We start from the raw sequence: 27,807 nt of genomic DNA on the forward strand, positions 1-27,807 counted from the left end.
CACCTGCGCTCGCATGAACATACCCACATGTAGACACCTACACATAATTTAAAAAGATAAAACAAACTCTTATATAAATGGTCTTTATTTCACTTCTGTTGTTTTATAGACCAGTATTTGACAGATTAGCTATTGCCCAAATAACTAATATCAGATGCTACCTCTACGAGTTATTAAAACAAAATTTTAAAAATGATTATCCTGTGGTCAAATATTTTTAAGGTTTCTTGCTTTAAAGAAAATTAATCACATTTCTTTTGTGTAAGCTTCAAAGACCTATTAGCATGCCAACAATATTGCAGATATCGATAAACACAGCTGTAGAATTTTCCAAACTCACTGGACCATGAACCTTCTGCTCCAGCACAGGTGTGGCAGCACTACCCTGGAGGCACAGTCTGGGATGTGGTTTGAGTGAAAAGCACCATACTTTGCCTCTCATGTTGTCCTGTGGGGTCTGGGGCTTGAGGGAAAAGTGCACGTGGAGATGCTCTGCGTAATGCTATTTCTGTGAACAATGAAAGTTCATCCTCGTTTGTCACCCAGGAACTCCCCCCCCCCAACCTTCTCTCACTCCAGTTAAACTTCTTCAGGCTTCCCTGCTACCATCCAAATTGGGTATACTCTTGGATTCCTCACAATGACTGACAGACGGGGAAATGGAGGCATACAGGGGAAGGAAAACTGTAGTTTAACATGGATTAAATCAAGTACTAACCCAAAGTAAATCATTATCTACTTATAAAGATTCTTACTGTGATCTCTAGTGCAAATAAAACATCAGAAAACAATGAACTAAAACGTTAACAAAGGAATTAAATGGTATAAAAATTAAGAAAAACAATAAATAAATGAACGAAGACTAAAAATAAATAACATACAACCATGAAAAGAACAAACATAAAGCCAACTGTATCATTACGTATGAATGGAAAACCCTCTAACTGTGATCAGAGGTGGATTAAAAGTAAGATGTACAAAGTTGCTAAGAAAGGATCTTATAAAGTCAATGGATCATAAAAAAAATATGCCACATGAACATTAATGATATCAGAATTAGAATGTCTTTTTTTTTTCTTTCCCAAGACAGGGTCTCTCAGTAGCTACAAAGCCAGTACTGGAACTTGCTTTGTAGACCAGGCTGGACTTGAACTTACAGATCCACTTGCATCTGCCTCCCAAATTCTGGAATTAAAGGTATACACTGCCCAGCTAACATGGTTATCTTAATGCAAGACAAAAATAAATTTTTGTCTAGGAACTATAACCAAAGTGAAGAAATAGATTTTATGAGGCTATATTAGGTCAATACACTAAAAGAAAAAAATTATATATGTATATTGACCTAAAACCAATACTAAAAGTACATGATAGGAAAACTAAAAATTCAGCCATGAGTGATGTGTCCAACCTAAAATCTCAGCACTTGAGAAAATGAGGCAGGAGTTCTGCCGTAACTCAAGGTTAGCTTGGCAAACAATGATTTCCAAGCCATCCTGAGCTACAAAGTGAAAACCTATCTCTAAAAGACCAACTTAGATCAACAAGTAACTTTATCTTTAACTTCAACAGAATTAAAAGTCCCTCTCCGAATAATTCAAAAACAAGCGAGAGTTAAGACTTAACTAATTGATCAGAGTACAGAAGAAATAACCTAACTAGAAATAATGAAAATTTATAGTGGTGCATCTTAAATAATCAAAGATAGTAAGTAATAAATTAAGAAGATAGCAAAAATGAATATGGGAAATATCCACAGATGTAACCACCACACTTCTACACAGCTTATGAAACCAGAAAGAATTAAGTATCCTGGGTTGAAGTAAGTTGGATGGAATCAGAACATAGCCAAATTTGTGGAAACTGGTAGAGTAGTTTTTAAAATTGCTTTAAATGCCTACTTTATAAATTATTAAGTATTGAGCTCGGTTCTAAAGATGCTATCATAAGAAGATAAAGGCAAATCAAACGCAAATGTGTACTAAGAAAGAAGCAATAGCTGGCAGGGGATTTGAATTAGTCACAATGCCTGCCACAAAATTATGAGGAGCGGAGGTTGGGTCCTCAGCACCCATGTGATAGCTGGGTATGGTTACAGGCATTGGTAACAGCACAGGATGAGTGGAGGCAGGAAGGTTCCTGGAGTTTTCCAGCCAGCCAATCTAGCCAATTTGTGAGCATCCAGTTCAGGAAAAGATTCTGTCTCAAAAGACAAAGGTCTGGAGGCAGACTGAAGAATATACTCAATTCAGACCAATTAAGAGAAGTGCTGCTCTCGCAAAGGACCTGGGAGAGTTCCCAGTGGCGGCTGTAACTTTGGTTCCAAGGGCGCTGATAGGCCTCTTCAGCACTAGGCATGTAGTACACATGTAGAAATGCAGGAAACATTCATACACATAAAATGCAAAAAATAAATCTTGCTTTTATAAAAAATAAAATCGCAAACAAACATCATTAGAGAAAAGTCAGGGACAAACTGATTTTTGAAAAATGCAACAAATTAATATAACCTTATCTAGGGAAATCAAAACAAAAATTGAAAAAAAAAAGACACATTGCCAAAATGAAGGGTGAAAGAAAGGAAGGGAAAGTCTAAAGGCAGGACGAGAGGAGCTGAAATTACCAGTTAAGACAGCTTGTTAGAAGCTAAGGTCACAAAACCAGACAAAGGTGAACACTCAGGAGGAGGAAAACCCACTCGCTTCCTCCCAGAGAAGGAGGAAGTGCATCAAAATAACAAAAGGAGTGACAAGGCAGTGGACCCAGTTCACTTCCCCTTGTACCTGGCTGGCGCCAATACTCAAAACTCATCAAACTGCAGCTGCTATACATTGTTTTCTGCTTTGCTGGTATTGTGGTCTTGCTATTTGGCTTCTAAAACTTTGTAATTTCATGGGGTATGATCAAGATACCAAACCTAAGACTCAGTTAGGGAGAAGGAGGAACTAAGATATACATTAAAGGCATAGAAAATCTGGTCAGAGATTTAGAGCATAAAATCCTCAAATACATGAATATCCAAGCACAGTGGACATTTAGCATCCTAAGCAGCCATGACTAAAGAACCCTCTGCAGCCTATTATGGCCAAGATGCGAAAACCAGAGAACAAGAAACAATATTAGCGCTATAAGAGAAGATACCAACTGACATTCTAAAGCAAACACAGAATAACATCAGACCTCTCAAAAGAATGAAGTCATGAAAATGTGAATGATATATTTCAAGTCTGAAGGTAAATAATGTCTAAGCAAGCTATATTCCAGGTTATCTTTTAAGATAAACAGATAAAGATGTTTCAAGACCTTTACAAGGTAAAGACATTCATTACCACCCAGTCAGCATTACAGAATATATCCAAATTCAAATCACAGAGAAGAAATACAGGATTAATTACCACAACACAGGAAATAATACATTAATGACAGTAACAGATGCAGGAAAACAAAACAGGCAATGGATCAATCGTAACCAAATTACTCAGCCCCCAAACCTTAACTGATATGGGGAGGAAAAAAAATAACAAACAACAACAAAATCAACCAGAAAACAACCAATGAAATGACAGGAATTAGTAAACTCTATATAGTAATCCTAGACAGAAATTAGAAAACTCTATATAGTAACCCTAAATGTTTTAGCTCTACAATTTAAAGGACTATACTAGCTGTTTGGATTTAAATAGCACGATTGAACTATACTTTGTCTAAAAGAAACACACCTCACTGGCAAAGACACAGATGAGAGGAAAAGGATGAGTAGCAAGTGCCCAGCAAAGAAGCTGGCCTAGCCACTCTTGGGTAAGACAGCCCTCAAGCCAAAATTAATCCAAAGAGATAAAGCAGTTCAGTACATATCAATGATGGGAACAATTAATCAAGAAGATGGAATCATTTTGGCTAAATATGCATCATATATTGGGGCTCTGAATTTATACAACAAACACTAACAGACATAAAAGGACAGTGGGTCCTAATAAAGGGAAGGGTTAGCTTCATATAGCACTTATCTTTAGAGAGGTTGCCCACACTAAAAGCCACTAAAGGAATGTCAGGATCTACACTAAATGTCAAATGAACAACTATAGAATTTTCTTTTCTTTTCTGCATACATTCTTCTGAGCAGCCCATAAAACCCTCTCTGGCATAAATCATATTTTAGGCATAATGTGTGTGTCTACAAATTAAAAAAAATAAGTAATTTGTGCATCTTATCAAATTATAATTGAATAAAGCTAGAAACCAGTAAGAAGAGAAATGACAGAGACTATGCCAACAGAGGGTGGACTGGACAGCATGCTTTTAAATGATCAGTGGGGTTAATTCTAAATTGAGGCAGAGAAATGGCTCAGCAGTTAAGAGCACTAGCTGCTCTTCCCGAAGACCCATGTTCTACTCCCAGCACACACATGGAAGCTCATAAACATATATAACTCCAATCCCCGGGCATATCTAAGACCTTTCCTGGCCCTATATGGTTACACAGACACATATGTGGATAAGACATCCATACACATAAAATAAAAAAAATAAAAAGTCAAATCTTAGAATCAAACAAAAATTAAAGCATAACAGCAAAGGAAGTTCTAGGAGGAAAGAGCAAATAAATGGGAGTGATTACACTGAAGAGGCGCGATCTCAAGCATTTATCAGTGCACATCCAGGTCTTGAAGAACAAGAGCAAGCCAAGCCCAAGAGCAGTAATGGCAAGGAAAGAAAGGATTGGAGCAGAAATTTAATGAAACAGAAACCAAAAGAATAGAACGAATCCATTAAAAAAAAGGACTGGCTCTTTGAAAACAAAATAAACAAGATCAATTAACTGCTTTCCAAGTTAGTACAGAGAAAGACAAGACCTAAATCCTCAAAATTACAGATGAAAGGGGGAATATTAGGAAGCCTCAGAGAGCGGTAGCATGGCGCTGGCCCTAGTAAGGCCAGAAGGGCCAGAGAGAGAAGGAGTAAGAAGCCCAGAAGCACCAACAGCAGCGGCTTCCAGAAACAATATTAAGAAGTTTCTCTGGGGGCTGGAAAGATGGCTCAGAGGTTAAGAGCACTGGCTTCTGGCTGCTCTTCCAGAGGTCCTGAGTTCAATTCCCAGCAATCACATAATGACTCAAAAAATCATCTGTAATGAGGTCTTGTCCCCTCTTCTGCTGAGTAAGCACACATGCAGACATAACACTATGTATCATAAACAAATAAATAAAAACATGTGCCCTTGGGATTCATTCATTTAAAAAATTAATATTAAAAAAAAGAAGTTTCTCTGGGAAAGAGCACCTGTGTCCCAGCCACCATCCAGTGCCATCCTCCGTATGAGATACCCCACCACATCAGCAATCACCAGAGCCCTGGCCCCACCTGCACCAGAAGAAGTGACCACCTGAACCTTGCACCACCTGTACTGAAAGCTCCTGAAGGAGTGATCAATGGAGCCACAGCCACCAACTGCACCAAGAGAAGAAAGATCCCTGAAACACAGGCTTTGCCTGGACTCACTAGAGGGAGAGATGGGTAGACAATAGGGGAAGAATACACTCAACAACAAAAGAGCAATACAGCACCACCAGACACTAGTGGCTCTACAACAGCAAGACCTGAACATCCCAACACAGATGAAGAAGAAAATGACCTGAAAAACAAATGACTTTATGAAGATGATCGAGGCCCTTAGAGAGGAAATGAAAAATTCCCTTAAAGAAGTGGAAGAAAAAAAAAACAAAAAAGGAAAAAAAAATCAACAAATCTCTTAAAGAGAGTAAAGAAAACCACAATCAAAAACACATGAAGGAAACAGTTCAAGACTTGAAAATTGAAATAGAGGCAATAAAGAAAACACAAACTGAGGGAAGTCTGGAAATGGAAAATCTGGGTAAACAAACAGGTGCAAGCATAATCAACAGAATGTAAGACATGGAAGAATCTCAGGTGTTGAAGACACCACAGAGGAAATAGATTTCTCCATCAAGGAAAATGTTAAATCCAACAAAAGCTTAACACAAAATATTCAGGAAATCTAGGACCCCATGGAAAGACCAAAGCTAAGAATAAAAGGGATAGGAGAACTCCAACTCAATGGCACAGAAAATATATTCAACAAAATCATGGAAAGTCAGTTTCCCAACCTAAAGAAGGACAAGCCTATGAAAGCACAACAAACTTACAGAACACCAAACAGACTGAGCCTAAAAAGAAAAGTCCCCAAACCACATAATAATCAAAACACTAAACATATAGAGTAAAGAAAGAATATTAAGCGTTGCAAAGGAAAAAGGCCAAGTAACATATAAAGGTAGACTTACCAGAATAACACCTGACTTCTCAATTGAAACCATGAAAGCCAGAAGGTCCTAGACAGGTGTTATGCAGACACTAAGAGACCACAGATGCTATCCCAGACTCAGCAAAACTTTCAATCACCATAGATGGAGAAAACAAGATATTCTGTGGCAAAACCAGATTTAAACAATATCTATCCACAAATCCAGCCCTGTAGGAGCTGTAGAAAGTATTAGATGGAAAACTGCAACCCAAGGTGTAGGGCCCGGGTCTACCCTTGTTCCTGGGGTGCATCTTGAGGACAGTTTCTGGTCAGCTAACTAAAGCATTCTGCTTGTTCCTGTGCTTCCCCTCTGCCCTGCCTGGTGATTAGCTGTAGGGCATTGTCGACTTCATCTTTGGTATGGTAATTTCCCACCTGCCTGGGTGGAAATCCTTCTGCGGCAGCTGAGTACTTAAGGATTTCCCCAAGGTTGAATAAAGGGCATTCGGCTGAACTCCTTTCTCTTTGTGTGTTCTTTCAATCTCCAGGCCCTTGCCCAACTTGCGTGTGGTACAGTGGAGCGCAAACTGTACCGAGGGGGTAACACAGAATTGGGTGTTACACCAAAGAAGTTAGCTGTACCCACAAAAACACAGGCAACAGATGATCTCACAGCAGCAAATCCCAAAGAAGGGAAACACATACACACACAATGCCACCAACAACAACAAAAACAAAAATAACAGGAACTAGTAATCACTGGTCATTAACATCCCTTAATATAAATGAACTCAACTCACCTATAAAAAGACACAGGCTAACAGACTGGATATGAAAACAGAATCCATCCTTCTGTTGCATTCAAAAAACACACCTCACCCTCAAAGACAGACATGGCCTCATGGTAAAGAGCTGGGGGGAAAATTTCCAATCAAATGGACCTAAGAAACAAGCTGTTGTAGTTATATCCTAATATTTAACAAAATAGGCTTAACACGAAAATTAATCAAAAGAAAGAAAGAAAGACAGTTCATAAGCATCACAGGAAAAATCCATAAAGAGGAAATCTCAATTTTGAACATCTATTCCCTGAATACAAGGACACTCACATTTGTAAAAAAAATTACTAAAGCTTAAATCACACATTAAATCCCCACACTAATAGTGGGAGACTTCAGCATCCCACTCTCACCACTGGACAGGTCAACCAAACAGAAACTTAACAGAGATATAAGGGAATTAACAGATGTTATGATTCAAATGGACTTAACAGACATCTATAGAACATATCACCCAAACACAAAAGAATATACCTTCTTCTCAGCACCACATGGAACCTTCTCAAATATTGACCCCATAATCAGTAACAAAGCAAACCTCAACAGATACAAAAAAATTAAAATAGTGCCATGTATCTTATCTGATGCACCACAGCTTAAAATTAGAATTCAACAGCAACACTAACCTCAGAAAGCCCACAAACACATGGAAATTGAACAATGCTCAACCATATCACCCTTGGAGAAAGAAAGAAAGAAAGAAAGAAAGGAAGGAAGGAAGGAAGGAAGGAAGGAAGGAAGGAAGGAAGGGGGAGGGAAGAAGGAAAGAAGGAAGGAAGGAATTAAAGACTTCTAAAATTCAATGAAAATGACCACACAACATACCCAAACTTATGGGACATAATGAAAACAGTGGTAAGAGGAAAGTTCACAGCACTAAATGCCTTCATACAGAAGCTGGAAAAATCTCACACTAGCAAATTAACAGAAAAGCTGAAAGATCTAGAACAAAAAGAAGCAAACTCATCCAGAAGGAATAGCCAGCGGAAATAATCAAATTGAGGGCTGAAATCAATAAAACAGAAACAAAGAAAACAGTACAAAGAATCAAAGAGACAAGGAGTTGGTTCTTTGAGAAAATCAACAAGATTGACAAACCTTTACCCAAACTAACCAAAAGGCTTAGAGAGAATATCCAAATAAACAAAATCAGAAATGAAAAGGGGGACGTAACAACAGATACAGAGGAAATCCAGAGAATCATTAGGTCATACTACAAAAATCTGTACTCCAAAAATTGGAAAACTTAAAGGAAATGGACAACTTTCTAGATAAATATCACTTACCAAAATTAAATCAAGACCAGATAAACAAATCAAAAAGATCTATAACCCATAAAGAAATAGAAACAGCCATCAAAAGCCTTTCAACCAAAAAAAAGCCCAGAACCAGATTGTTTCAGCACAGAATTCTACCAGAATTTCAAAGAAGAGCTAATACCAATACTCCTCAAATTATTCCACACAATAGAAACAGAAGGAATATTGTCAAACTCTTTTTATGAGGCTACGGTTACCCTGATACCCAAACAATATAAAGACATAACAACAACAACAAAAAAGAATTACAGACCAATCTCCCTCATGAACATTGAGTCACAATTACTCAATGAAATACTGGCAAACTGAATCCAAGAACACATCAGAAACATCATCCACAATGATCAAGTTGGCTTTGTCTCACAGATGCAGGGATGGTTCAACATACGAAATTCTGTCAATGTAACCCACCATACAAACAAACTGATAGGAAAAAAAAAGCATACGATCATCTCATTAGATGCTGAAAAAAAAAAAAGCCTTCGACAAATTCCAACACCTCTTCATGATAAAGGTCTTGGAGAGATCTGGGATACAAGGAACATTCCTAAACATAATAAAGGCAATATACAGCAAACCAACAGCCAACATCAAATTAAATGGAGAGAAACTCAAAGCAATTCCACTAAAATCAGACAAGGATGTCCACTCAATATTGAGTCATCAAAGAATTATTTAATATGAAACAAATACTTTCAACAAAGCAGCAGGATACAAAACTGATGAGAAAGATCACATAACATACTTATGAAAAAAGAAATCAGAAAAAACATATAATTTAAAAAGTAAAACACTTAGAAATAAACCTAACAAAGAAGTTTAAAGACTTCTATAATGAAACTGAAGAAAAAAAACTTAGACATTAGAAAACAGAAAAAAGGTCATATGTGAGTTCCTTTTTCTGATGTTGTTAGCAAAATACCCTGACAAAAGCAACTTTAAAAAAGGTCATCGTGGTTCAGTGTTCAAAGCACAGCCTATCACAGCAGGGACTGAGAGGAAGCCGGAGCTCAGAGCAGCTGGGCACACAGCACCCATAATCAAGAAGCAGAGAGAGACGCTGTGGGATACTTGTACAGTGTAAAAAGGTATCGCTGCGACTGGTGTAACAAAAGCTGAACTATCAATAATAGGGAAGAGGCTAGGCTGGACTTCCAGGGACAGAGAGGAAACTAGGAAGAAGGAGACAGAGGAGATGTGGAGGAAGCCAAACAGGAAATACAGAGGTGAGGTAATGAGCCATGTGACAGAAAGCAGATTAAAATAAATGGATTAACTTAATTTATAAGAGTTAGTGGGACAAGCCTAAGCTAAGGCTGAGCTTTTGTAATCAATATTAAGTCTCTGTGTTGTTATTTGGGAGCTGGCTAGCAGGAGAGAAAAAATGCTACAGAGAGATGAAAGAATGCTGTTGCTGCTAACCAGCTTTTTCTTCATCTTATACAGCTCCGCATTCCTCAGCCAAGGAATGGTCCTGCCCACTATTAAGACAGACCCTCCCACATCAATGAATGTAATGTAATCAAAATAATGCTCCACAGGCCCAGAGGCCCACCTCCAAGGTGAGTCTAGATTCTGTCAGGATAATAACACCCACTAGAACCCCCCAAGCTTAAACTGCAAGAGTCACGATGATGGCTGTGTTACCAAGAATGACCTAGAGATTTAATGCAATCACCATTAAAATACAAGTGGAATTACAAAATAACTACAAAAACAATTCTAAAATTTATATTGAAGCACAAAAGACTGACTAACCAAAGCAATATTAAGCAGGAAGACAAGATCCCATATGTAGTTTCAAGTTACACCTCAGGACTGTAGAAGCAATATCAGCATTTAATGGCACAAAATAGATGTCAGATCAATGGAGAAAAGTAGAATATCCAGACATAATAAATGTAACTGTAGCCACCTAATTTTCAACACATTTGTGAAAAATACACATTGGGGAAAAAAAGTCTCTTCAATGAACTCTGCTGGGAAATGGGATATTCACATGTTGTGTGACATTTCCTGGAGAAACATAACCAAACATTTGTTATTCCTCAGACAGCAGAGACAATGGGCCAAAGAAACTTCCATCCAAACTCAACCTGATGAATCAATCAGCTTCTGGACTTACTTATAGGAACATGGGTAACTCACGACATTACATCACTGTAAAGTCTGACCCAACCTGGATGTTGCTATCACAAGTACTGCGTCCGTAGGTCCCGTTCTGCAAGACTACGTGCAGCCGTCTGTGTGAACGCGGGAGTGGAAGGCTGTGTGATGGTAGAGTCCTAGGTTAGGGGTCTGGTGACTCTCTCCCTGCTTGCAGAGAGACGAGTGCTCCCCTCACCGTCACCACAGAACTAGCTATGATTGTATTGTTTCGCTTATTTCCCTGCAGAGACTATGAGTAAGAGTCCAGGGAGGGTCACAGCAATCTCTGCTCCATGGCAGCTAACGGTCACACTACACTCAGAGAGAATGGCCATTCCCCAACACAGCACTCCCAACAATGAGAAATGGAGTCCTGTCTTTTACTCTGTACAAAAATCATTCACAGTCAAGGATGGGTCATTGATAGGAGACCTGAAACTGTGAAACTGCTAGCAAAACACACAGAGAGGCAGAGAGAGGCAAGAACCTTCTCAAACGGCTTCCATTAGCTCAGGAAATAACTGTACAAATTGACAAATAAAACTACATGAAACTCAATAGCATTTGCACAACAGGGGGAACAGTTAGCAAAGTGGAAGAGACAGTAAACCGTGGGAGCAAGTCTAGACAGGGCATGTGGCACAGGATTAACAGTGAGAATCAATAACGAAGGAGACAACAGAAATTTAAGCAAGAAATTTAAGCTAGTTTGGGCTCCGTTGAGATTGTCCCTAAAAACAAGGAGGAGGAGGTAATGGTGGGATGGAGGAGGTGGAGGAGGAAGCATGAAATTATCTCAAAACACATCAAAAAATTTTATGAAACCCTCAGCAAACTTCCAGCAAAGCAGACACAGGAGGGGAGGCACCTAGCTTGATAATAGGTACCTTGGAACACCTACAGGCAGTATTTCTCTCAATAATAATGACTAAAAGCTTTCCTTCTAAGGCAGGAGCTTGACACCCAAGACCCTGCCAGGGCACTAATTAAGAAAGTAGAAGTAAAGTCACAAGTATTACCAGAGAAGAGATTCCATCTTTGTTAACAGGTGGTACAATCTAATACAGAGAAATCGTATGCTGTGGGGTTTCTGTGACCAGCACAGCCAGCAGAGAAACAGCGGCCAGAGATAAGAAGGTAGGTGGAGCCAGGCAGTGGTGGCACACGCCTCAATTCCAGCACTCGGGAGGCAGAGGTAGGCCTATGAATCAGAGGCCTGCCTGGTCTACAAAGCGAGTTCCAGGACAGGCTCCAAAACTCCACAGTGTGACACACTGTCTTGAAAACTCCACAGTGTGACACACTGTCTTGAAAAACAAAAGACAAAACAAAACAAGAAGGTAGGTGGGTTCAATACAACTCAGTAGACAGTTCTGGTTCAAACTTTGAGAGTCCAAGTAATTTATTTTAGGCTTTTGGGCATATTTAAGCATAGCACAATTTGGAATTTTTTTTTCTGGTTTTAATGAACTCAATTCCCATGTACACAATAAAGCTTAAGACATGACTATGTCAAAACTCTCTGTAAAGTACAAGTGACATTTTCCACAAAGACAGGTTGTATAGATTAACTAAAGAAATGGGATCAAGACAAGGGTCTGAGGACAGGGCCACCGACAGAGACAAAAAAGCTCCAGATAAAGGTCTGAGGAGGACTGCTGTGGTCTCTGCAACACAGCAAGTGTAAAGGTCACCAGGCAACATCCCTTCCCCGCTGGGCAGAAAGCAGCTTCTACACCTTTCTTTGAAGCTGCATCCCTGTGTGTTTTGCAGCCCTGGTTCCCCTGATGCTATCTGTGAGCACAAGGACCTACTGCCTCCTACACTGTGCCTGAAGGAAAAGCCAGGGAACTGTGAGAAAGAGAAGGGGGGGGGGGGATACTAGAAGGCGGGGGTTCTCACTCAGGCTTCCCAGTGCTGCGACCCTTCAATACAGCTCCTCATCTTGTGCTGACCCCAACCATAAAATCATTTCATTACTACTTCATAGTTGTAATTTTGGTACTGTTATGAACTGTAATGTAAATATCTGATATGCGACCCCTGTGAGAGGGTCGTTCAAACCCCAAAAGAGTCAAGAAATACTGCTATAAGGTATCAGGTGACACCCCACACACACACCAAAACAAAGAAAGAAAGAAAGAAAGAAAGAAAGAAAGAAAGAAAGAAAGAGAGAGAGAGAGAGAGAGAGAGAGGGAGGGAGAGAGAGAGAGAAAGAAAGAAAAGACTGTATTTTTATATCCTATAAAGAATGATCAGCCAGGCAGTGGTGGCACACGCCTTTAATCCCAGTACTTGGGAGGCAGAGGCAGGCGGATCTCTGTGAGTTTGAGACCAGCCTGGTCTACAAGAGCGAGTTCCAGGACAGGCTCCAAAGCAACACAGAGCAACCCTGTCTCGAAAGAAAAAAAAAAGGATTTTCAAAACTTGTTTTAAAAAATTCAAAAGAACATCAGGGAAGAGAAAGATGCTCACGGGCAGGCCCAGTGGTAAGATGCTCATGGGCAGGCCCAGTGGTACCGGCTTGATCCCAGCCACCAGGGAGAGGGCTGAGGTAGGAATGTCACAACTGCCAAGCTGGCCTCGTTTCCTAGTTTAAGGCCAGCCAGCAAAAGTTAGTGAGATCTTGTCTCAAAATACAAAAATGAAAACAAAACAAAAAAAGGCACAAACAAGAGGGAGCTGGGATGTAGCTCAGTGGTAGGAGAATTGCTTGTGGGGGAGGGGCATAAGAAAGAAACCGAGGCAAACCGAACACCCACTGTTACATGAACACAGCCTTCTGCAGTGGAGAAAACAGCCGGGGGGTGGGGGGGGCACATGACCTGAATCCCAGAACTACTTGAAATGAGGTGCAAGTAAAACCAAAAGTTTAATCTGTTCTTTTGTTTCAGTTTGTATTATGACAGTCACATGTGGTTCGTGGCTGCTATATGTTTAATGCAGATTCACCACAATCTCAATGACAATTTCAACATGATTTGTGGAGATGGGGAGGGCAGAGTCTGTATGTGTGTGATTGTGAGTGCTGTGTGTTTGTGGGTGATGGGCGTCAAATAAGAGCAAAGTCCTCAGTGCCGCAATGAAACCAATTTCTGTGTATTTTAATCATAAAATTAATTTACAGAAATTAAAAGAAATGGGAAGAATTAGGGCAAAGATATTAGATCCCTTATAACTGTCTCCCTAGCTCCAACTTGGAGAGGTTTTCTAACCAGTTTGTACACTTCCAAACTGGGAATAATAACAGTTGTTGCCTTACAGAATATTTTTTTAAAAGATTTATTTATTACCTATATAGTATTCTGTCTGCATGTATGCCTGCACACCAGAAGAGGGCCTTGGAGCCTTCTCCCTTGAGGTCCCCCCCACCTATGATGACTCTAGCTTGTGTCAAGGTGACATAAAACTAGCCAATGCAAGTTGAATTGAAATGTAAATCACTTAACAAACGTACAGAAGGCAGCAATGGGAGGGAAGTCTTATGCTCAGAAGAACCAATGAAAGAATGGCGTCTACTCTAGTAATACCTAGGCCATCTCCAAAACGTCTTAACAAGAGGAAGACAACCACTGGGCAGAGCAGACACCAACCACGGCCAAGGCCTTGGTGCCGAGCATCATCTGCTCTGCCTCGTGATTTAGGAAGGCTTCCCACATGCCGAAAGTCTCAGGTACGGTGTTTCATGGAAACCTCTATGAGAACCAGGGAAACCCCTCTCTGCTCTCCTTCCACCCCCTTTCCCCATCTCTTGATGTCTCAATGTCCTTTCCCATTTTAGCATCCCCCAACTCTTTCCTAATTGCAGGTTTTAATACAAAAAATATATATACCTATATGTTAAACCTATATGTTAAATAAGAGGTTTAGGACCTTAAAATGTAAGAGTCATTTCCCTGCCCTATTCTCCACTGCCAGTGTACCTCTCCAAGGTGACCACTTGACGGAACTTCAGCTCCTTCTTCTGACAGTTAGTGCTACGAAATATAGTTGTCTCAACTAATAACTGCACTGCCTTTTTCAAATTACCAATTTGATATATTCCAGTAATTTCATGCATATATTTCTATTGATTTAAAATTTATACTACCGATTGATTTCTACATCTTCAGCTTTTTATTCTCTACTGTGGCACACACGCATTTCTCATCTTCTCAGCACACAGCCATCCAAAAGAACTGTGGTCCGTCTCTGCCCATGAGTGATCATCAGTGCATCCGCTCTTCATCCACGCCAGTATCCTGAGGCTTTGACTTCCTTTCCATTAGATTTATGCTATTGTATTCAGCGCCTGCCTCTCTGTCAGCTTTATCTCTTCCTTGTAAGGGGCATATCCCTGTGTGTTTCCTAAGTAACAGATGTAGGAAATGCTTTTGTGAGCACTTCACTGATAGTGGAATGGATGCAAAGTTCTAAGACAGGAATGATTACGACTCAAGAGCAAAATATCTGCTGTAAACGGCTTATTCCATTATTTGGCCCTTGTGCACACTTCTAGAAACCTGTTGGGCCTTCCTTGATGTCCATGTTCTGATTTTTTTACTATGTGCTTGCCTTGGATGTTGATCCCTGACCTGGGAACCCTGTGGGGTTTCTCTGTCTGAATGTACAGTTTAGACTACGGATTCTTCGGCATGTGTCTGGATTGCTTCTGTGCTCTACTTCTGTTTGAGGCACTCGTCTCTTAGTGAGAAGCTTCTTTCCTCTCACACTCACAGTATTTGGTCCAGCTTTCTTTTCACACTTTCAATGGCTTAAAGTACCACACACCAATACCAGCAGGATTTACCATCAACTGGGATTAGCAAAACAGGGTCAAAATCCAGTTTCTAATCAGCATAGCTGATCTCCAGCAAAAATCTTAGCTAGGGCCTCAGGAAGCAGGCTTGACAGTAGAGCGATCAGGCCAGGGATGGCAGTTAGTCTCCAAACTGGCACCTTCCGTCTTTGAAGGAGCCAGATGTTCCAGATTCTAGTTCTTTAATGGGGGAATAGGAGGCTCAGCTCTCACTCCTCTGACTGAGGAAAAATGTACACTGAGTACTCTCACCCGCTCATTCCCTGTCTCCATGTTGAATCCCTGAGCTCAACTGTACTGGGTACTCCCCATTTAAGAAACCAATTTATTTCCTATCCTTGAAGAATAAACTAACCAAATGGAGGAAGGCATTCCTTTTAGAAGGGCTCTATGTTTTAAGAACCTCTTAAAGGCTCATAACCTATTTCACCCGTGTAAGTGTTCCCGCCATCCCTACAGAGGTCCCAGGACGGATGTGAACTAAACTGCCTCTTGAGACACAACTGTTCCCTCAGTCACACCTGATTCCCACCCTTGGCCAATGTAGCTCTTACTTCAAGTCACAGTCTCTTGATGGAGGAGGCATGGAGGTCCTCGCAGGAACATTAAACAGTTGTCCCTTTATTGAGAGGGACGTATAACCTGTTTGCCACCCAGAAGGCTGGAATGGCTGCGGTTAATAATCTGGTGACCTTTGTGCTACCTGTGGGGTCAGGCCACACTGGATCTCCCCCCCCCCAACCCCAATCTTTATCTTGCTAGTTTCAGTCAATCTACAACACTCTCCTCCCCAGACCCTTATCACGAGCTTGTTTCTCTGGAACCTGTTTACTCAGTTAACCCATGTCACTTTACTTTACAAGAGTTTTGATGTGGTCATTTCTTAAGCTTTGTTGTGCACATGGAACTGAATTATCACCTGGAAGCTTAACAAACTATGTTGTGCTTAAATATGCCTAAAATAAACTACTTCAGACCTCTGAAGTTTGAACCAATGTCAGTTACTGAGTTACGTTAAACAGAACTAACTGTCTTATCTCTCCCAGATGGAGATTCTGATGGCCTTGGTGGTCACAGAGACACCCACAGTTCCAGGAGGTCCCCAGAGGGAAACAAATTACAGGTATGTTCACCCTGTTTCTGGTAGATGCTGCTTTTGTTTTTAATTTATATAAATGACATAAGTCTACCTGGCATCACGACTCTGAGGTAATTTATCTTTAAGCAAACTGTTTAGATAGGGATAAGGGGGACAAAGGGACAAAGGGAAAAGTCACCTGAAACTGAATCACCGGAATATTGTGAAAAGGAGACTGTGATATGTTCTAGTTTAAAAGGCCTGGGCTACATCTCAGATCTACTACTCTCCTCTTCTGCTAGTGTACAGGATGAGATGGCTCTCCTCTCTGGCCTTCACTTAGACGGCAGCTTTCAGGTTAGAAACACTTTATGCTTCTCCCTGACAGCAAAGCATCAATTCACTTAATGAAATATAAGTGATTTTGTGCACATGTGTTCTAACCAGAGCTGATCTGGTACAGTTGCATATGTGTGTATGTGCAAATATATATGAATTTTTAATATAATTATCTTACATCTCCTTCCAGACATCTGGACTGTGTTAATACCCAGTCAGCAGCCCACATCCTTCAGAAGACAGGAAATTGATATTCCTGAGATGAGAGATCAGATGCTACTTGAGAGGGCAAGGCATCCATGTCTTAATGAGAAGCAACTTTCCACAACACCGTCCTGTCGCCCTGAAACAAGGCTCAAAGCACCACGCACCAGTAGTTTACAGTGCTTTTCCAGCTCCAAAAACGTCAGCATTTACCATCGACTGGGATTTGGGAGTCCACCACAGTTACAGTCCCAGGGTGTGACCAGTCTAGTTTGTCACAGGCAGGATGTTCAGCCAGTCGCTCCTCAACAGTCTTAGAGAGAAAACTGCAAACGTGTGTGTGTGTGTGTGTGTGTGTGCACGCACGTGCACCTGTGTGTGTGAGGGGGGGGGCTTATGTGTCAAGCTGTGCATGTGGTCGTCAGCTGCTGGAGCAGGTTCTCTCCTTCTTCCATGTGGGATCCAGGGATCAAACTCGGGTCGGCAGCCTGGCAGAAAGGGTCTGTACCCACCAAGCCATCTCACTGGTTCTCCACCTCTCTTTTGCCCTCAATTTCCTACTGCTCACAATAATAAAAAGGAAACAAAATATTTTTCTTTTAAATAATTTAATATATTTTAATATTAATGGATTTTTTTTCTTTTTGGTTTTTCAAGACACAGTTTCTCTGTGTAAAAAGAGGGTATTTTTTAATTTTTGGTGGATTTGAACTCCTGACCTCCTGTCCCAGACTCCTCAGTGCTGAAATTACAGTCTTGCACCACTGACCGTTCTTTTTGAATTCACTATGTAGAACAGGATCTTCTGCCTTGTTTCTCAAGTGCTGGGGTTATGCGCTGCCACACTTGGCTAAAGGAAATATTTTTTAGGCTGGGTGCCGGAATTCACTTTGACTACCCATCAAGTACTTGGAAATTGTACCAAAGCAACCATCAATTTTTAAAAAGAAATATGGTAATAAAAATTATCTAAGCCGGGCGGTGGTGGCGCATGCCTTTAATCCCAGCACTTGGGAGGCAGAGGCAGGCAGATCTCTGTGAGTTCGAGGCCAGCCTGGTCTACAAGAGCTAGTTCCAGGACAGGCTCCAAAGCTACAGAGAAACCCTGTCTCGAAAAACCAAAAAAAAAAAAAAAAAATTATCTAAAGTAGATGTATATCTTAAATCTCAAACTGTCTAAGTAGACTTCCCTCCAAAGTAGTTTTTAAAAAAGAAATCTTTAGACTTAAAATTTTAATGAAGGGACCTGTTAGTTGGGTGTAAGGGAATAGAATTTCATGCTTTTTAGTATTAGATATTATATCCAGCGGGATAAATGCATTTCTGTAAAATATTTTATTATTTACATAATGTTTAGTTCTTAGTAAGCACCATTAGAATGCAACTGGGTTTGTTTTTATTCCAGAGGAGTGTGTCGGCGAGTAAAATGATTAGCACCGACATCCATCATCTACTCACGATTATCATAATGTATCTCATGCATTGGATTTATGTGTATTGTTTGCTTTTCTGTGTTATGTCTTGGTTCAGGACCCAGCTTTGATCATGATTCTGCTCAGTGGACGCCAGGTAAGACATTTAATCAGGGGGGTCTCTGGGGTCACTTCACACGTGTTATGTGGATAAAATTGAAAAATAAATTCTAAAAAGAAAATAAGAAATTAATTTAGCCCGTACGGCTGTTGTCACTAATTAGTCCAATTACGCAGTTCCTGCGTGCAGAGAAGGGGTTCGGGCCCACTCTGTTTTGCTCCGGCCTATCAATTTCACAACACTAGAGAATGAAGCCTGCATTAGCACACACGCTTGATCCACCGCAAACAACTCCCTTATTGATCTTCCCTAGGCCTTGCTCTCATGCAGACCAGATATTTGTCATAATTCTACTTTTCTACGTTCATGCTCACTGTCAAACCTTTCTTTCTTCCTGGGGGGCAATAATTCGGAAACAACCCCACCTGAAGGGTAAGGATGGAGGAAATAACCACAGCTCTCTAGCTTTTTAAGCCTACAGGTGGGACCGCAGTCAGTCCTTGATGAGCACGCCAATGAAGCTGCAGTTCTCAAAGCACAGAGCGTAACACCCTTCACAAGGTGCCATTCCTTAAAAGCCTACCCGCTACAAAAGCTGGAAAGGTTCGACCCGTGGTTTTGGAAAGGAAAATCCCCAATCACAAGTCTCTGCGGTGTTACTACTGTAGCGGACATAGGGAATTGACTGGGTATGACACCAGCTTTTAGAGAGACTGCTACACAGTTACACAGCGCTTTCACGCAGCAAAGGGTGAGACACACTGTTCCCGCACTATACCCCAACAGTGCCAAGGTGCCCACGGAGGTCTGCAACATGCTGCACACGCTCCCCAAATCCCTCCCTCGGTGACAGCGCGCGCCCGCGGGGGCCCATTACCATCCTGCAGAATGAGGGTGGGTTGCACTGCTTGCACTCGGAACTGCCTGGCCCTCCAGCCAGGGCTGGGGGCCCGCACCACCTCGCTGTCAGAGAGCCAGGTCACGGTCTCAAAGTTGTCCCCGCGAGCGAGGGCCTCGGCTTCGGCGCGGTGCACGGCCACCTGGTCGAACTGGTAGAGACCGCCGGAGTGATCGAAGTGCACGTGGGTGGCCACGGCCAGCAGCGGCCGGCGCCCAGCATCCTCCTTAGCCCCGCAGTCCTGCAAGAGGCCGGAGGAGTAGAGGTACTCCGGGAGGCTGCGCAGCCCCAGGCCCGTGTCGATCACCACGTCCTGCTCCGAGCCGCGCACTAGCCAGATGTTGGCGCGGTTGCCTGACTCGTAGAAGCGTTCTTGAATCCAGAAGATGCCATCGCCCAGAGACTTGTGGGCGTACCACTCGAGCGCGGACATGCTGCTGCGCAGGGGTGCGGCCGGGAGAGGTGGGTGTGCCTCCCACGGGCAGTCCCGGACCCGGCGCTGCCGCAGTGAGCCGCGTACCACTCTCAGCCCCGGAGGAGGCGCGAGCGAGGGGCGGGGATGCGGAAGGGAGCGCGGATAGGACGCGGCGACGCTGTCCCCCGATCGTCCGGTGCGCAGGGCGCAAAGGCTGCAGCCCAGGCTGCCGCAGCTTCTGCAGCCGCAGCACCAAGGCAGTAACGCAGGCCGCTGCAGCGGGGCGGAGACACGGGGCAACCCGGGCCAGCTCGGAGGTTCTACTGCAGAGGCTGGGGGTGATGCGTGGGAAGCGCCAGGACCGCCCCCACATGGGCAGTGGGCGCAGCTCACTCGCCGCCCGGGCTCAGAGCGAGGCTGAGCCAGTTGGAGGCTGACTACGGTGCCTGCCAAGGGCTAAAAAGCTCCGTGCCGGGGGTGTGGCCTCACCGGGAGTGGGCGGGGTTCCTAGTGGGCTCGCAGAGCGCTGGGGCCGCGTGTGCAGCACCGTGCGCCCTGCTGGAGAAGTGGAATCCATGGTTCTTGAGTGGCCCGACCACCCGCATCCCCGCCACCTCGGCTGCACAGCGTGCCCAAGCCTCGAGACTAAGTGAGCAGGTAATAGAAAGCTGTCCGGGATTGGGCTGGAGGTGAAGAGATAGAAAGGAGTTGATGAGGGCACGTGGAGAACGTGGTGGACCGGCATCCCGAGCCCAAATTCAGCAAACCTCTGGAGTGACTTGGGAGAGGAACCTTACCTCTCCAAAGCATACTGCTGCCTTCCAAACCCTTTAACGTCTTAGTAGCCAGATCTCTAGTCTCCTCTTGGGGGTGTTCTCAGTGAAGTAGAAGAGTTTATGCTCTTGAGGATACTACAGAAGAATTTAGCAAATCAAGTGATCCTCCCGTTTGGCACTGGTTTGTCGGCAGATTGCTGCTAAGGGCATACCACTCCGCTTCTGTTTTCTTAACTGTTGGCACCCTTGATAATGGGCCAAGGGGTTGTTGAAGGGATTCTTCTTTAAACAGCTCTAAATCCCCGTCAGGTTTTGCGCGGTGTTTTGCTCTTTGAAGAGAGCAGAGATAGCAAAACATAGCTAATGAAGGGTGGAGCACTTTGAGGCGACAGGAAAAGTGGATAATGACTGGGTGTGGCCTTGCGGGCCACTGAAATCGCCCGCACTTTTAACATGAAGTCCTTGTGCTCCCCCCCCCCCAAGCCCTGCTAGCTGCATTTATTTAGGGTTCAGAAATTCCCTTGAGAATTTGACGAACCTTCAAAAAGTACAGACCCACGGGACAACATTATAAAGGATAATTAGGAAAATGCTTACTGTGGCAGCTCCTAATACACTTTCCTGGAGGGAGGGTGTGTTCTTCCTACACTCCTGGGAATGTAGCAGGGTGGGAATGCGAGCAGGTTGCTGCCCCTTTGAGTATTTTGCTAATCTCATCTAAGTAGAAGTTATTCAGTTATGCAATTGGAACCATTCTTAGCACTAAATGATGCGTGATGAACAGAAAGCTATATTTCATAAAGTCTGATTTGAGTTCTTAAGAATCTGAGGAAGTGCTGGGCGGTGGTGGTGCTCGCCTTTAATCCCAGCACTCAGGTGAGGCAGGCAGATCTCTGTGAGTTCAAGGCCAGCCTGGTCTACAGAGTGACTTCCAGGACAGGCTCCACAGCAACTGAGAAATCCTGTCTCGAAAAGAGGAAGCTAATATTGGTATACAAATACTTGTGATATACGGCAACGTGGACGCAGAAATCGGATGCTACGAGGAGGGACTGTTGAGTGACTGCAGCAGCCTTAAAGAAGACGTTGTCAGCAGAGAGGCACAGTGCCTCCTGTACTTGATGCTTCCCTGCAGACGGAAGCCACTAGGTAAAATAGTACAATACCATTACTTGACCATGAGCTCAGCAATAATTCGCCCATAATTATTTGGCTTATGCCAGGCTGCAGTTCCCAGCGGTTCTCTTTTTCTACTTTTCAGTATGACTTTGCTTCTCATCTTTGTTAGATTTACACACGGGTATTACCGAATGAGGCAGGACTTCTTCAACTGGCCTTTCTGGCCTGTTTCTTGCTTTTATTCCGTACCACCTGCCAGTCTCTTGAAGGTCTGGCTAAGCTATATCTTGCCTGTTTCCCCTACTTGACTGAACGCCATTAGAGCAGGAGTGTTATTTATTCCCTCTGTATTTCCAACACAGAGAATGACTTGACACAGAGAGCTCTCAATGAAGACTCCAGTAGCTGATGGAAGACCCTCCCTGGGTAGACACACAAGAACCAAGAGTTACTTGGTGAGAGGCAGAAGTGTCCTAAGCTCTGTTGAAAGAAAAGGGTGGTACATCAGGATTGTAAAGATCTGCCTTCTCCTAAAATGACTAGAAAGCGGACTGAAAATCAGAACCTGAACTTCAGCAGCCTATGTTGGAGGGTCAGATGGGAGATGCTGAAGGCCCAAGCTAAAGCAGAAGTTAAAGGACAAGAACAGGGAATGTAGAGCTAGGAGTCTTCTGCTAGGGGTACAGAGGAACAGCCAGGGCCACAGGGCAGAATGAGTCAGATTCTTGACTAGAGCAAGTTGTGAGTCCTTCAGAGTTACTGTGGCCTGGTTTCTGTTGCCTGCCCTTGGACATTTATTCATCTAGCTGAATGTGTAAGGCCGTGTACAACATGAGGACAGTACTTTTTTTTTTCAACTATTTATTTTATGAGTAGTGTTCTGCCTGCGTGTATGCCTGCAGGCCAGGAGAGGGCACCAGACTTCATTACAGATAAGTGTGAGCCATCATGTAGTTGCTGGGAATTGAACTCAGGACCTCTAGAAGAGCAGCCAGTGCTCTTAACCACTGAGCCATCTCTCCAGCCCAAGGACAGTATGTTTAAGTCACAATCATAACTCGTGACAGTTTGGACCTAGGATGTCATGTTCAGCCTCGTCCCGCAAGGATGACATGACACCCGGAGCTCTTCCTGCTAGCAGTTTATTCAGGACCTTTTTTTTTAACAATTGTATTTCTCTCTCCTCTTTCTCTTCCCCTCTCTCCCTGGGCAAACCTCTCCCAGCCCTTAAAAAGGCACAGGCCGGCAACCCCGGATTGCCAGGTGGGCACTGCCCATAGGTCCACGCATATGCAAGCAGCTGACACTTATTGCCTGATCAGGCCTTAGCCATAATAGGAGTCAGGTCTTAGTCAATATTAGGAGCTGATTATCAGATGTGGCTCCATGCAGCTCGCTACACTAGGACAAACTGCAGAGATTAGTTTACACTCTTCCAGAAGATTGTATTTAGAGTTAATTAGGGTAGACTTTCGATCTGACCTCTACAGGCACCTACAATCATGTACACATACACACATGTAAAATGAAATCTGAGAATTCAGAACTTTTGGCAGTTACTAATTTCCCTCATTGATTCTCCATCTCTGGGATTAAAATGATTATCAATTAGTTTAGACAAATGCTTCCAGAAATAAAATATAGATCGGACATTGAAAGGATTTCCTGAGAACTACTCCTGCTTTGGTATGAATTGATTGAGACTATCAAATAACCTTTGAACTCTTCTATAAAATGGGAGATTTAATCTACTGTGATTCTTAGTTTAGCCAGGGCTGCATAGTGAGTGAGACCCTGGAGAGATAGAGAGAGATATCACTTTTAGTAAATATAGATGCCAGAATATTTTAAATGAAGGGATGTTTTGAAGGAAGAACTTGGTGACTGAAGCTTTAGTGCTCAGTACCTTTCCAGAATGTTCAGTGCCCGTTGAGGAATTTACTGAGTTAAATTGGGCCATTCTAAACAGATTTGGATAATGGGGAAATAGAGAAAACAAAAACTCTTCATTCAAGAAGTTTGGAAGCTGAAACAGGAATATTAGAAAATCAAGACCTGCCAGGATGTAGAAAGTGCTCAAGTCCAGTCTGCCTCAAAAATTATGTCTGTAAATTAACAAAAATTAAAAGGCCAGGGCTGAAGTTTAGTGGATGATTGCCATGTGTGAGAAGCCTGAGTTCAGTTCCTGGCATCAGAACAACATACTTTCCCCTGAAAATGTCTGACAGGTGGAAAAAAAATAAGATCAATGTATTAGATAAACCAAGTAAAGGATTTCAGTGACTGATGCCTAGACCTCACTTGTGAGCTTCCCCTGGCTACAGGGGAAGTGTGTGGGACCTGTACCATGTGCGGATCGCCAAACCGAAGAGAACGGCGCATAGTGGCCAGTGTGTCTAGTAACGAAGGTGTCTCAAGAGCAAGGATTGAATTTCCACAGGTTACATTTAGTGTTATGATTATTGCATAATGACGGCATTATTGCATAATGATAAAGATAGGAAGGTCGAGTCTGCAAAGTGTATTTGGGGGGGGGGCGATATTCCATTAAACTGTGTTAGCTGAGATACTCTCTTGGAGTGAATATTCCAAACTGTTTCCAGAGCCCAACTCAAAAAATACTGGTTTATTAGGTTGAGAACCAGTTGTTCCCCAGTAGCCTGTTTTATGTCTCCCAGTTAATTCCTGTGATCGGGCAGGCTTGGTGAACATTGCCTAGACTTGTTCTTTCTTTAATTAGAGACAGATTCTCGACTGGCCATGCCTGTTGGGCCCCTCCAGCTATTCCATAGAGTAAAACTGTGAACCTCTTACTCAGCGGTTGCCTTACTTGAAATACCAGCTTTTTGTAGAGTCAGCATGTTTGAGTGACTCAGCAACTGCAATGAGGCCGTTTGGATGGATTACCCCTCTTCTACAGCAGACAGATGGAATGAACTTCAGTGTTAAGATGAATTTCATGAACGGACTTTGTTTTTTAAGGTAACTGGTGTATGAGAAAAATTAATTCCTAGTAGAATTTCAATCAGCAAAAATGGAAAAATGATAAAAAAAAACATGTATCATTCAAGTCGACGGCCCTCTAAAAAATTGCATATCAGCATTTTGTAATCTATAATGGAATAGTAGATCTAGACAACTTGGTGAAAGTGATAAGCGCCCTCTACTAAGCAAGAGAGACCAATAGTAACTAACTCTCCTGACTGCCACCAGGAGAGCGATTAAATGTGTATTGCTATGATATAATGAGAAAAACAGTATTTCCTAAATGTGCTGGCAACAAAAGTCAGTCCAAAATCTTGAGTGAGCCTCTAATTTACCTGCTCATTGGAAACAGTGCTCAGAGTGATGCATTAAACTACTTAGGTATGGGATCTTTCACACCCAGAATACGGGAAGCTGTTGCTAATTTTGAGTTGTGCTCAGCTGCAGTGGCATCTCTGGGAATGTGTGGTAGAAAGTCCTTAGGCCCCGCTCAAGACCAGCTGCATCAGAACGCAAACATTTGCTTGTACCTTCATGTTCTGGTGACAAGTGCTTTACAGGACAGCAACCTTGTCTTCTCCAGAAGTAAGTAGCAAGGAAAACAGAACACGGAAACCTTTACAACTGGAAGGAGATGTAAGAGACACATCGTTCCAATGCCATGTGAACAGAATTGTAAAGCCACTCGGGTAGTGGGTGAGGAGGTTTGGATGCTGATTACATGTAAAGAACCGTGACAGTTCTGCGTATGTGGGTTTAAAATTTTTAATTAGCTCATTTCCTGATAGTATTTTCATATATACTGAGTTTTGGTTGGTCCTTCATCTTCTGCTCCCCGTCCCCAGACTCTCCACTGCCTCTTCTCCCCCTTCCTCTGTTCCACGTGTATTCTTCTGCCCCAGCCTCCCCCTCAAGGCTTCCTTTCTTCTTCCTCGTGGGCCCCTTTGTGGTTTCCTGACCTCTGACTACTTACTGCCTCACAAATACACATTAACAGAAAGTCAGAAGGCAGGATCTGCACATCAGACTACAGACAGTTTTGGTCTTTTCCATCCTGGGCTACCTCAAGTAATATAAGTAATATACATTCCAGTAATATACATTTCCCTCAAATTTTATAATTTTATTTTTCTTTATGGTTGTGCATATGGAATGCATCTTCATTACATTCATTGTGGATGGACAGCTAGACTGTTGATGGACATTTGGTCTTGTTCCGTGTTCTTGCTACTGTGAATAGACGTGGAATAGGCATGTACAGGTATCTTTGTGGTCGTCCTTTGGGTGTATGCCTAGGAGGCTATGATTGGTGCGTATGACAGTTCTTTTTAGTTCTATTGAGAAACCTCCACACTGATTTCCACAATGGTTGCATCGTATTTTTTTTTCTCATGTAACTCTCAGAGAATATGCATAAGGAAGAGTTTTTAAATAGCCCACGTCACAGGACTGGGAGAGCATGAAGAAGTGATTAGTCACATATTGGTAGCTCCTGAGACAGAATGATTGGTAGGTACACGGGAGTCAACGAAGCTGCCTGTCCCACCTGTGTATATGTGCATAGACTTGTGGAAGGTAATTGAACTCTGCAACGATGGAAGCAGGCTTATATAATCATTTCTTAATGTTCAGGCACTGACATAGGCAAATATCAAGTAGTAAAGAACATATGTATAATGATGAATTTCGAAAACATGCAATGTAAAATTGTTTCTAAAAATGTTCTCGGCTTCAGCCATTATAGTAAGTCCAAGACTGCTTGAGCAATTCACAAAAGAGAGGAAACAGTATTTCCCTGCTGATTTGATTTTTCTGCATGTAACTACAGCCATAGACATATGAAATCATTAACTCTGACAGCCGCAGAGCCTTTAAGAAGCTGCAGTTATTTGATTCTGCTTATTTCCTGTAAATGAATTAACAGGTTGGTCTGTGGCATCCTGTGATCCAGATGTGTGGCAGGTCACAGTTATTACATTATTGCTGCTTGAGAACTAAAGTCACTGAGTGTAATTAATATAACTTCAGACCTCAGAGGTGGGGCTTCTGGACAGGCGCAGCTGTGTTTTAACTGGACTGCTGAGCAGGTATCCCCTGGAGCATCCTCCCAGTGTCCTCAGCATATCCTCTGTGTTATCTGGTTAGATTTTCAGACCACTCTTGCCTAATCTTCACACCAAGTAATCCTGATCGAGGGTTTCTGTGATTCACAACCTTTGACACGCATCAGAACTACCTTGAGGCCGTCTAAAGATACACATTTCAGCCACACACTGAAGCCAGCCCCTCGAGCTGGGACCACTCCCTCTCATTCCTCTCCTCTCCTTCCTCCTCGCTTTTTCTTTGCAGTAGGACCTACAGTTTGCATTTTCAGCGCTTACCTGAATGAGGCTGCTGTCACTTGCACTATTGAGAAATTACTGCTCCAGCTGTCTCGGCTCCCCAGGTCATCAGACAGTGACTGCTGGGGTTGAATTCTTTTTATGTTGGCCCCACGATAAAAGAAGTTTAGATTTCCAGGCGTTTCAGCCAGGCTATTATATTTTACTCAGACAATACGAAGAAGCAGCTAGCACCTTGTTTATTTTGGGAGGCCTTCCCTTATCACTAATGTCACAGAGCCAAGAGGACTAGCATTTGTAGTCTTGGCATCCTGACAGGAGACCTGGTTTGGAAGAGCATCTGTGCGAAACACTGTTGGCCACGTGATCGTGAGAAAGGTGACTGTTAGGCATGCAGAAGTGAAAGTTCCTCCAGTATTCTGTGGTTAAGAGGTCAGACCACTCCCGGGCACCATTGCACCAGCCGTGGGAGTGGCAGGAGTGTGCATTTTCATTCTCACCTCAGTTCACCGTGGAATCCCACATAGAGAGCCAACCCAGTTCTCACGCTTTAGAGCAGGGCTCCTTAAACTTCTGCCACTCATTGACTCCTGTTTACCTGAGAAATTTTATGCAACCCCAGGTATATATGTGAACATATGTATACATATTACACAGCTACTGGTAATCTTAAATTCATGCAACCCCGGGTATATAGGTATGCAAACATATGTATACACATTACACACCTACTGGTAATCTTAAATTCATGC

The 27,807-nt window shown here is 42.7% G+C and overlaps 2 protein-coding genes across 2 annotated transcripts in view; one reads left to right on the forward strand and one right to left on the reverse strand.

The window, feature by feature from the left end:
• Window positions 1-20,213, reverse strand: part of Mblac2 (metallo-beta-lactamase domain containing 2) — a 24,509-nt gene extending 4,296 nt beyond the window's left edge. Inside the window, exon 1 of the mRNA XM_005356535.3 lies at window positions 19,398-20,213. Coding sequence (XP_005356592.1) covers window positions 19,398-19,851 — 454 coding nt within the window. The 5' untranslated portion in view covers window positions 19,852-20,213. The remainder of the gene's footprint in view (window positions 1-19,397) is intronic.
• A 100-nt stretch (window positions 20,214-20,313) lies between these two features.
• The window catches only part of Polr3g (RNA polymerase III subunit G), a 37,311-nt gene continuing 29,817 nt past the window's right edge, over window positions 20,314-27,807 (forward strand). The window contains exon 1 of the mRNA XM_005356536.3: window positions 20,314-20,490. The gene's annotated coding sequence lies outside the window, so the exon portion shown is untranslated. The remainder of the gene's footprint in view (window positions 20,491-27,807) is intronic.

Source organism: Microtus ochrogaster, chromosome 19 (genome assembly GCF_000317375.1).
Source record: "Microtus ochrogaster isolate Prairie Vole_2 chromosome 19, MicOch1.0, whole genome shotgun sequence".
In the NCBI taxonomy this organism is placed as follows: domain Eukaryota; kingdom Metazoa; phylum Chordata; class Mammalia; order Rodentia; family Cricetidae; genus Microtus; species Microtus ochrogaster.